Source organism: Petaurus breviceps, unplaced genomic scaffold (assembly GCF_028583685.1).
Source record: "Petaurus breviceps papuanus isolate PSGF00001 unplaced genomic scaffold, PetGlider_PUasm1.0 689, whole genome shotgun sequence".
NCBI classification, from domain to species: Eukaryota; Metazoa; Chordata; class Mammalia; order Diprotodontia; family Petauridae; genus Petaurus; species Petaurus breviceps.
This window is the reverse complement of record NW_027186458.1, coordinates 6092062-6104357: the sequence shown is the minus strand read 5'-3', so window position 1 is coordinate 6104357 and position 12296 is coordinate 6092062. Positions and strand designations below refer to the sequence as shown.

The following is a 12296-nucleotide window of genomic DNA, read 5'->3' as shown; positions in this document are numbered from 1 at the left end:
GTTAAAAAAAAAAAAAAGCACCAGAGGTCAAAGAGAATGAAATTTTATACAGGTCAATGTATTTAGCAATTAAGAGATCATGGGTAACAAAGGATTGAAAGCGTCGTGGAAAGACAGGAACGCTAATGAATTGTAGGAATTGTGGGTGGGTCAACTCATTCTAGAAAGCAAAACAACCAAAATGTCCATATTCTTTGACCCAGAGATCCCTCAGAAAAAAAAAATATGCCATCAAAAGGTCAATTATCCAAAGAAAGGGCTCATCCTTCCTGATACTGCACTCGATACTCTTGACCACCCTCCTCTCCTCTGGATATTCTCTTTTCTCAGTTTTCATGATACTTCTCTCTCTGGGTTCCCCTCCTACCTATCTGACCATGCTTTCTCAGGCTCCTTTGCTGGATCATCATTTATCATGCTTCCTAGTTGTGGGTGTTCTTCAAGGTTCTGTTCTAGACTTCCTTCTCTTTTCCTTCTTTGCAATCTCATCAGATGCTATTTATTCTCTCTATTTAGATGACTCACAAATCTCTAAGTCATCTAGCTAGCTAGCTAGCTCACCAGTCATTTTTCCTGAGCATCAGTCCTACATTATCAATTGCCTATTGGGACACTTCAAAGTGGACATCCCAGGGACATCTTAAACCCAACATGTCTCAAAACTGAACTCATTATCTTCCCCCTCCACACCCTCCTCTCTTCTAAACTTCCCTATTTCTGTTGAAGGCACAACCCATCCTTCTAGTTTGCTGGGTTCATAACCTTGGCATTATTCTTAACTCTTCACTCTCCCACTCCCTTATCCCATATATTCAATACATCGGCAAATTTTGCTGTTTCTAATTCAAAACACCTCTCCCTTCCGATTCCTTCTTTGCCTTCACATAATTATCTTCTTATTTCAAGATCTCATTGGCCCTAATTAGTCTCCCTGCTTCTTCTCTCACCATTCTAGTTCCCCTGCAGGTAGCTGCCAAAGTAATTTTCCATAGTCTCAGAACTGACTAGGTCATTCGTCCAAACCAAGTCCACCTTCTTGCCATTTCCTCTAGGTTAAAATATAAACTCTTCTGTTTAGTTTTAAAAGTCCTACCCAACCTGGCTCCAGTCTAATGTTGGAAAGGTTGTGGAAAGATGGGCTCACTTCCATCTGTGCTAGATATTATTGGTTGTATTATATATTTATAGCTAGAAGGGCCCTCATTAATCATCTGCTCCAAACTCCTTATTCTATAGTTGAGGAAACCGAGGTACAGAGAGGTTAAGTGAGTGGCCCAGGGGCACACAGCTAGCAAAGGTCAGAGGCAGGATTTGAACCCAGGTCTACAGGACACTAAATGGTGATGTATGCACTATACCACACTACTTCTCTAAAGGTAAGCTCCATGCCTAGATTTGGTAGCTAGTAACTAGAACGCTGAATTAGCCAAAATGTCCCATTCCATAATCCCTTCTAAATTTCACATTCCCACAATCTTTTAATTATGCATGCTGGTTTTACCTGGTTCCGTTTGTTCTCTAGGAGTGAAGTCTCATACAATTGGGCATTGTGGAGAACAATCCCACAGAATGCCAGGTAAGCAGCAAAATCCTAGAGAGACAGAAGATAATGACAAAGGATACTGAAATAGCCACCAAATTCTTTCATTACTTTTGAGTGACATAAAGCCATTAGGGATAGGGATTTGCTTTCAATCCTTCCTGTTAGAAACACAAGCAAAATAAAACATTAGCCCCAGGGGGATCAGACAGTACCATTCAGTGCTTAAGGATACACAGGATATATCCACAGTTGCTTGAGCCTATGGATTTCTTCAACAAAAATCCACAGCAATCTACAAAATACTCTTTTGAAGACCTAAGTACTTACGTGACTTTACTGATGCCTTTTGGTGATGCCTATGGTGAAGGTACCATGTTCGTTATTACATATATTTTTTTTTTTACTGATTAAGTGAAAAGGGATGTAGGATTTTGTATAAAGGAGAATGGACTCATAACCAGAGCTGGAATAGGCCAAAAAATATGGACACAGGTTTGAGGATATCAGATAAATGGAGAGACAATCATGATATAATGGAAATGGAACTGGTCTCAAAGCCAGAAAGATATGAGTCTGAGTCCTATCTCTGATACAAATTTGTAGTGTGACTCAAGTCAAGTCATTTTACTTCTGAGGGCCCCCAGGCAATGCTCTGAGCTGCAGAGAAGGTGCTGCCCAGCATAGGAAGAGGGAGTTTTCTCCTCCAGAAGTTCCTAATATCAATGAAATCACAATTCCTGTTTCCATCTCTGTTCACAGATTAAATATTGGATTCCATACAGATGCAGGGAAGATTAGCTTATGTTCTGGGCCTTTTTAATCTTCCAAGAGTGACATCATGGACAGCAGCCAAGATGTGCTTTGACAAAACACCCTATGGATTATTGTTAGACAAAGTTTGGGGTTAACTGGGCCATTACTGTGACTTAGAAGGGTTTTTTGGTGTGTGTTCTCAGATAGGTAGAAAGGGTGTTCTGAATTGATTCTCCATTTGGAGGAAATGAGCCATAAAAAGAACTTGACTGCTGTTCTTTCCAACACTACATTCCAAGTACTGAGCCTGGATTCACACCTTGGCGCCCCGATGTCTGTGTAAAAAGTTTATAAAACAGTCTTAAAGTTGCTTCACCATTGAGGCAATTCCAAACTTTCTTCCCAGAGTCCTAAATTTGGAGTAGATCTTACAGGGATTTTTATTCAGGGACCTAATTTCTTTTCACCAGTGATGAAAGCTAAATAACATCGTTAAAAGCCCATAAGTAGTCCTTTGTGGAGATTTAGCACTTATGGAGGCCGCCATTTTGATAGTCTTGAAAGTGACATGTGACCTCAAATAAGGAACTTTTTGTAATCCTAATAGTGTGCCAGTGCCCAAGCAATAACACAGATACTGTCCATTCAGGTCTTTTTATGTCCACAACCCAAAGAAAGGCAAACCATCCATCAACTTTGACCCCTCCCTCTGGCCCCATCAATTCCAAGTCTAGCACTGACCCTAGCATCTATCTGATTGTCTCCGATGAGAAGAAAACTCATCCATAAATGACTGGAAAACAACTACACCATCCATAGTGATACCTTTTCATCTTTTTCCGTGAATGTGCCGCCATTTTCAGATTTCTTGTTGATGGCCTGGGCCACACCAACAACCTGATGTAAGAAAAGAAAAGATATAATTGTCACTTTTCTCAGTCATCTCTTCTCATCTTTCAAACCTTAGCCAGAAGAATCAGTGATGAAAGCTTTTCTGGCTCTTCTTTTTAAAATAACTTTTGAATTAATTTCTTAGAACTTTTTCTTGCAACATTTAAATTCAGAATTATTCCTCTAAATTTTGATCCTAAACCTTGAGGTCTAGATAGAACATATTTCCTTTACTGTGATTATAGATCTCTTGATTTCATGACATCAAAAGGTCTGTGTTGTCATTGGTATTGGCATTGCCATGGTCAACATATAAAGTTGCTGCATCAGCTATTACTAGACTATCAGTTGGTCCTTTTGAGATGCTAACCCCAAACTCTCTCCACTCCACAAGAAATCCCCCTGGAGTCAGCCTCCCAGTTCTGAGCCTTTCTGACCTCAGCCACATTTGTCCTTGGTTGTCTTGGCTGTAATGACTAATTTGGTGGGCTCAGCCTAAGTTCCTGTTGGTTCATACTGCTGGCAATGGTCTTCAAGAGCCTTAAGGCCCCTCCATATTATGACAGGTGACCTGAGGGTGGAGTCCAAGGAAGAGAAGTTAAGCAATCCAATGCTAACTGAAAGGGCTTTTCTTAACAATGAGTCAGGAGGACAAATGGATGATTTTCTCCTATATTAAAAAATAGAGCTACACGAGATAAAATAGACATTTCATGTTGGGCTTTAAGGGCAGCATTAAAAGGGATTGAACTGTCCTTAATAGAAAATGAAGCAAAAGTTAACATCTGGCTCTCAGCTACACAAGGGAGAAGTTCCATATAGACTGAATTACAGACATTTCTTATTGTCTTTTTTTAAAAAATTGTTTTTATTTTTTAAATGTTTATGTTCAGTCCCAAATTATCTCCCCCTTCTCCCTCCCACTGGGAAGGCAAGAAATATGACACATAGCCACTATGTATATGAAATCATGCAAAACATCCTTAATGTCTAGAGGAAGAAGGGCAGTGGGGACAGCAAACAAGAAACCCTCAATATTGCCATCTCTAAGCCATATTTTAATTATTAGGACCATTATTAGCAGAAGTTAAAGCACTGGATCTGGAGTCAAGAAGTTATCTTTGTCGTTACTGAGTTGTGTTCGACTCTTTGGGAGCCCATTTGGGGTTTTCTTGGCAAGCGTACTGGAGTGGTTTGCCATTTCCTTCTGTAGCCCATTTTACAGATAAGGAAACTGAGGCAAACTGGGTTAAGTGAATTGCTCAGGGTCACACAGCTAATAAATTCCTGAAGCCAGATTTGAACTCAAAAGGATGAGTCTTTTTGATTCTAAACCCAGTGCTGTAGCCATTTCACCATCAAGACCTGAGTTCAAATTATACCCCAAGCATTTAGTACTGTATGAACTTAGGCAAGTCATTCTCTCTTAGAATCAGTTTTCTCTTCCATAAAATGGGGATGATAACTGCACTTACCTCCCAGAGTATCTGTGAAGATCCAATGAGATACCATGTATAAAGTGCTTGGGAAACAGCCACTTTGCATTTCTCTTCCTCCCCCTCCTCCTTATTCCCAGAAAATATCACACGAAGCATTTTACAGATATTATTTCCTTTGGTCCCCATAGCAATTAGGGAATAGCTGGATTTGCATCCCCATTTTGAGAAAGCACAACTTCCTCAGCACATGTGGGAAGGGAAGGAAGCGAAGGAGCATTTCTGTAGCATTTAGTGCCAGGCTTTATGCTGACAAATATATCGCTGGATTCTCACCACGACCCTGGGAGGATAGTGCTATGATCATCCCCATTTTACACAAAAGGAAACTGAGGCAAACAGCTTAGGTGAGCCACTTAAGTTCCCATAGCTAACTGGCCCTCAGCAACAGGATCAGAATGCTGATTCTCCTTGGTAGACAATGTTTTCTAGCGTATGGTGTCGTATCTAATATTTGTTTGGGGGAAAGATACTTTCGCAAGAAATTATGTCCACAATGATTTCTTTCCCTCACCTTTATTTCAATCTGATTGTACCTGCATTTGATTTTGAGGTTTGAGGTTTTTTTTGGAGGGGGGGGGTGTTATTTTATTTTGATTCCAGGGAGGACAGGACAGCTTGGCAAGGCAAGAGTATGAGAATCTCTCCCTTTCCCCACACAGCTTCACACCTAGTGGTCATTTCTGGGCTCTCGCCTTCAGATCAAGGCAAATCATCAAAAAGAATTCATTGAGCACTCACTATTGTTAAAACCAGCGATGTAAAGAAAGGCAACCTGGGGCCTGATGGACAAGCCCACTCTCTGCTTCCCACATCGATTCCCACTGCCTCTCTCTTGTGATCTCTGATTCCTACTGCCTCCATCTCTATGTCACTCCCAATGGAGGAAAATGAAGTGTGCCTTCCTCCTGAATGGACCTGAGATCTGATACTTGGAGGCTGTGAAAGAGCATATGGGCACCATTTTCACTAATGCACATGGAAACCCCTCTTGTCTTCTGTTAGTGTTTATCCAGTCATTCAGTAGTGTCTGATTCTTTGTGGCCCCATGGACCACAGCACGCCAGGCCCTTCTATCCTTCACTCTCTCCTGAAGTTTGTCCAAGTTCATAATGGTTGTTTCCATGACCCTATCTATCAATCTCATCTTCTGCTGTCCCCTTTTCATTTTGCCTTCAACCTTTCCCAACATTAGAATCTTTTCCAATGAGTCCTGTCTTATTATTTTATGGCTAAAATATTTAAGCTTTAGCTTCAGTATCTGACCTTCCAATGAACAAACAGAATTAATTTCTTTAAGTATTGGTTGATGTGATCTCCTTGCTGTCCAATGGGCTCTCCAAAGTCTTCTTCAGCACCACATTTAGAAGCATTGATTCTGCAGTTCTCAGTTTTCCTTATAGTCCAACTCTCACCACCACACATCCCTACTGTAAAAACCTTAGCTCTGACTATACAGGCCTTTGTCAGCACGGTGAGAGCTCTGCTTTTTAGTATGCTGTCCAGGTTTGCCATAGCTTTCCTTCCAAGGAACAAGCACCCTTTAATTTCATGGCTGTAGTCACTGTCTGTAGTGATCTTAGACCCAAGAACATACAATCTGACACTGCTTCCCTTTTTTTCTCCTATTTGACAGGAAGTGATAGGACCAGTTGCCAAGATCTTTGTTTTTTTATGTTAAGCTTCAAACCAGCTTTCACCCTCATTAAGAAGCTTCTTGATGCTTCTTCACTTTCTGCCATCAGGATGGCATCGTCTGCACCTCTGAGATTGCTGATATTTCTATAAGCAGCCTTAATTCTGGCTTTGCGTTTGTCTAGGCTGGCATTTTGCATGATCTACGCTTCACATAAGTTAAATAAATAAGATGACAATATACAGCCTCGGCATCCTCCTCTTCCAATTTTAAACCAATTAGTTGTTCCACGGTCAGTTCTAACTTTTGCTTCTTGACTCACATACAGGTTTCTCAGGAGACAAGTAAGATGATCTTTCTGGCCCTCCCATTTCTTTGAGGACTCGCCACACTTTGTTGTGACTCACACAATCAGAGACTTTTGTGCAGTCAATAAAGCAGAAGTAGATTTTTTTTTCTGGAGCTCCCTTGCTTTCTCCATAATCCAGGGAACACTGATGATTTGATCTCTAGCTGTAATTCTTGGCTCACACATTGCTGAAGCCCAGGTTCCAGAATCTTAAGCATCACCTTGCTGGCATGTGAAATGAGCACACTTGTTCAGTAATTTGAACATTCCTTGCCTTTGTCCTTCTTTAGGATTGGGATGTAAACTGATCTTTTCCAATCCAGTGGCCACTGCTGGTGCTTCCAAATTTGCCACCATACTGACTGCAGCACTTTAACAGCATTCTCTTTGGGGATTTTATATAGCTCGGTTGCACAGTTCCATCTCAGAGCCATCTCAGCCTCAACATGCCTAAAACAGAACTCATTATCTTTCACCCCACTCATCTTCCACCATCAAAGCCAATCTCTTCAGAGCTTATTACCATAGAGGGCACCACTATTCTCATAGTCACCCAAGTTTGAAACCTTGGTGACATCCTTGACTCCTTATTCTCACTTACTTGAAATCAATCTCTCTCTCTCTCTGTCTCTCTCTGTCTCCCTCTCTCTCTCTTTCTCTATCCATTCATCTCTCTCTATCTATCCATCTATTATCTATATTTAAATGTGAATACACACATACATATATTATTTATATATATTATATTTTATATATCAATTACATCCTATATAATCAATAGCCAAACCTTGCAATTTCTGAGTCCACCACATATCTATTCTCACATTGACTCTTAACAGTGGTTCAGGCCATTATTATCCCTTGCCTATATCAACACAACAGTCTCCTATTTAATCTGTTGCTTCAATTCTTCCCCCTTCAATCTGTCCTTCACAAGCTGCCAAAGTGATTTTCCTAAAATCCAGGACTGACCATGCCAATACCTACCCTCACCCCCTTCAATCCAATCCAGTGACTATTATTACCTTTATCATGTGATATACACTGCTCTGCTTGGCATTACTAAAAGAAGAGAAATGTAAGCAAAAACAGCCCCAAGGTTTTGTCTCCTACCAGGAAATTAAAGATAAGAATAACCAATGTTGGAGGGGTTAGGGAAAGACAGACACTCTAATGAATGTGTCATTGGTGAAGCTGTGAATCGGTTCCTTCCCATTCTGGAAAACAATTTCAAATTATGCCAATAAAGTAACTAAAATGTCTATACCCTTTGACCCAGAAATTCTACTACCAGTTACCTATCTCAAGGAAATCATTGACAAAAAGAAAGGCTCTGTACATATCACAGTATGCACAGTTCCTTTTTTATAGTAGCTAACAACTAGAAACAAAGTAGATGTCCAGTGATTGGGGGATAGTTAAAGAAATTGTGGTATAGAAACGTAATGGAAAATTACTCAGTTGTTAAGAAATGATGAACTTGGAGAAACATGGGAAGACATACATGAACTGATGCAAAGCGCTGTAAGCAGAGCCAACAAAACAATGTGCACAGTAACTACAACAATGGAAACAGAAAGAACAATGACAAAACAAATGAAAATTAATATTTTTAAATAAGAAAGAACATGCTTGGTCCCAGAGGAAGGACAGGAATAGAACGCTACAAACAGAATCAGGTTTTTTTCCAATTGGTATCTCGGTTTTGTTGAATTGATTTCTCTCTTCTTCCTTTCTTTTCTCTTCACTCATTTGCTGACTCCACAGCCATTGGGAATACAGACATCCATATGCCACTAGCTCATTGTGTCAGGTCTTGGGGAGTCTGATAGATCATTCAAACCACATTTAGTAAGCACCCACTGAGTAGATGGAGGAGTCTGTCTTGAGATTCTAGAAAGCGGGACTTTGTATAATGTGTGTTCTAGAGAGAAATAAACGACTTATTATCTCAATTGGAAAAGATGCCAAGTCCTTCCCTGTGCAGGTCTGTCATTCTTGCTCTGGTCCATAATAATAAAGGCAGCTAGGTGAACCAGTAGATAAAGCACTGACCTAGGGTCAGGAAGACTTGAGTTCAAATCTGGCCTCAGACATTTACTAGCTGTGTGACAGTGGGAAAGTCGCATCATCTAAGCCTCAATTTCCTCATCTGTAAAATGGGGATAATATTATCACTGCACAGTGTTATTGTGAAGATAAAATGTGATAATATCTATAAAGTGCTTTGCAAAGTTACTCTCAATAGTCATAATGGTAGGGATAGAAATGGGAACTTGACTTGTGATTTCATTGACATAGAGATCTCCCAGATAAGGAAACTGTCTACTATTGTAGGCTGGCACCTTCTCTGTCACTTTGACAGTCTCAGAGAGCGGCCTAGAGAGTCCATAGGTTAGCCAGAAAAATATCAAAGAGGATTTGATCCCAGATCTCTCAGGCTGTAAGGCCCACTCTTCATTATCTTCACCACACTGACTTAAAGAGTCTAAAATGTCCATTTGTCAAAGGTTTACACTTTTAGAAAAAGGGATAACCATCATTGACATTAAGAAGATAAAGTTCTTCCACCATACCAATCACACCAAAACCCATTTCTCTTTGGTCAAGCTGGCCTCCCTTCTGGTCAAAAGGCAGATGACTGAATGCACCTATGTGTGCATCCCATAGAGAAGGTGGGTTTTGCCCCCTTCTTCTGCAGCCCATGTGACTCACTTCCACATTGGGGTTTGGCATTTTTAGGTGGGCACATGAGGCATTCTTATGCTAGATTTCTTGCTGATGGATACGGGATGCTACAGCTGGCCCTCATCATAGCTGGCTGCAGTCATCCCCAGCCATCCCCACCTAAGCCAACATCTGCACAACTGCCCCACATAGCTAAAGATCACATCAGCGCTAGACTCTCTACACCAATCCCTGAGTATGGAGAGACACAGGGCACAGAAGTGGGCAGAGAAGGACTCGATTGTTTGTACACTCTTCTCTGCAATATGGTTCACATGTGTCCCTCTATCTACACTAAAGTGGCCACTGTCCATGGTCAGGCCCTCCTCACCTAGGCCAGAGAGCTGTTTGTTTGACAAAGATCTAGGGGTTAGGGTGGGCTGAGTCAGCAGTGTGAAGCTGCAATCAGGAAAACAAATATGAGATTCACAGATTCATGTTGGCAAATGTTTTAACAATCAGCTCTCTGAAAAAAAAAGGGAGTAGCTGGGTTGCACAGTGGATAGATTGACAAGCCCTGAGTTAGGAAGACCTGCATTCAAATCTAGCCTCAGAGACCCTGTCAAATCACTTAACCTCTATTCACCTCAATTTCCTCATCTATAAAATAAGCTGGAGAAGGAAATGGCAAACCAGTCTAGTGTTCCTGCCAAAAAAACTCAAATGGGGTCATGGAGAATTGGACACAACTGAAATAACTGAACAACAACTATGAAAACACACACACACACTTACACACACACTCACACACAGACATACACACTCACACATACACAAATGCACACACACACAGACATACACACATGCACACACACACTCACACAGACATACACACTCACATGCATACACACACATGCACACACTTACACACACAATCACACACATACCCACATGCACACACACATACACACATGCAAAACTCACACACATACACTCACGTACACACACACCACACACACGTACTTTTAAATTTAATATGCATTATCAGCCTTTTAACTCCACCGCTTCCTTAAGTCTAGACAATAAACAAAGCAGTAAATCATACCCTGGTTTGTAGCATTTGCTGATTTCTGAGGTGTGAAAGACTAACTGCAAATTTAACAATCAGCTTTCCAGCAGAGTCCTGGATCTCCACCTGGCACCTCAATGGAAGTCATCGTGTCCATCAGGAAATCACCCCCTTCCTCCTCTAACCCCCGCACCTCACACTCCTCCACACTTCCCACTGCTGTTGAGGGCATCACAGTGCATCTTGTTATATGAGTCCGTTTGTACCCTTCCCTCTCCATGAGCCCCCACAGCAGCTGGTGACCAAGTCTGAGCCATCCTGTCTCCAGAACACCCCCATCTAGCCCCATCTTTCCACTCATGAGGTCAAGCCACTCATCCTAGTATGAGCCTTAATGCCTCTCAACTGGACTAGTAATGACCTCCTTGTTGGTCCTGCCTCTGGCCTCTCTTTGTCTTTGTCTCCATCTCTCTTGTCTCTCTCCATCTCTCTCTCCCTCTCTCCCATTCTCTAGAAGCTGCCAAATTAATATTCCTAAAGCACAGGTCTGACTGTGTTACTCTACCCCTCAAACATCTTCAGTAGCTCCCTATTGCCTCTAGGTCACCATACAGATGCCTCTTCTCCATGGCACTTAGAGGTCTTCAGTCTGACTCCAACCAACCTCTCCCAGCTGATTTTGCATTCCTCCCCTCCCTCTGTTCCACCTGTCACTCTTACCTGGTTAATTTGCTATTGCCAAATGCAGGAGCAAAAAAACAGATGCACAGCCTTCTCCTTGCCTGAGATGTCTCCCTCCCCCCCCCTTCCTCCTCACTGCTGCCAGAGCTTAGGATAATTATGAAAGCTGACAGGGACTAGGCCTGTGATGTCATGGGTCCCCAGAATTCCTAGATGAAGAAACTCCCTCTATCAATGCACTTTGGCACCACCTCTGCAGCTTCTATTCCAGGGGTGGGGAACCTATAGCCTCGAGGCCACACAGGGCCCTCTAGGTCCTCAAGTGTGACTCTTCGACTGAACCCAAACTTCACAGAACACATCCCCATAATAAAGGGGCTTCTATTCTTGTTCTGCTCTTGGAGAGGCCCTGGACAGTTCAGTGATTACCTCAGAGCCCCACAGGCTGAGCATGTGACAGATAAGGGGCTTAAGCCCTGGCCCTCTTGTTTCCAAGGTTGTGTCTCTATCCACTATGCAACACTGCCTTTAGCTGACATTTATACTGCTTTGAAATTTGCCAAGTACTTTATGAACATGATCCCATTGCAACTTCGCATCAACCCTATGAAGAAGATGTAATGACATCAGACAGTCAACAAGCATTTATTAGGCACTTACTAACTGTATATGCCAGGCACTGTGCTGAGTGCTGGGATCAAAGAAAGGCAAAAATACAGTCTGTGGCCTCAAGCCGGTACTTATTATTATTTTTTTGGAGGAGGAGGGCAGAGCAATTGGGGTTAATTGACTTGCCCAAGGTCATACAGCTAGAAAGTATTAAGTGTCTGAGGCTGGATTTGAACTCAGATCCTCCTGACTCCAAGACTGGTGCTTTATTCACTGCACCACCTAGCCACCCCAGAGGTACTTATTATTAAGGTGTGATCATTCCCATTTTACAGAGGAGAAAACTGAGTCAGACAAGCCATGGGGACTTGTACAGGCTACATGGCTAGTTAATAAGTGCTGGAAGCAGAATTTGAGGCCTTATTCCTGATTTCAAGGTTGTTGATCCACGAACTGCGCGACACATCTCCTTGCAGCTCAGCTCCACTCAGGGAAGATGTTTCCTCATCTCCCTAGTTGTTAATGGGATCTCTCTCCCTTCTTTCTCTCTTCTCTTTTCTTTCTTTCTTTCTTTCTTTCTTTCTTTCTTTCTTTCTTTCTTT

The 12296-nt window shown here is 41.8% G+C and overlaps 1 protein-coding gene across 4 annotated transcripts in view; it reads right to left on the bottom strand.

Annotated features, from left to right (window-relative positions):
- The window catches only part of PDE5A (phosphodiesterase 5A), a 201371-nt gene that overhangs the window by 114496 nt on the left and 74579 nt on the right, over positions 1–12296 (bottom strand). For all 4 annotated transcript variants that reach the window (XM_069104889.1, XM_069104892.1, XM_069104890.1 and 1 more), the window contains exons 4-5: positions 3122–3193; positions 1502–1591 (exon numbers count right to left, since the gene is read on the bottom strand). In XM_069104889.1, the coding sequence (XP_068960990.1) occupies positions 1502–1591; positions 3122–3193 (162 nt within the window). The remainder of the gene's footprint in view (positions 1–1501; positions 1592–3121; positions 3194–12296) is intronic.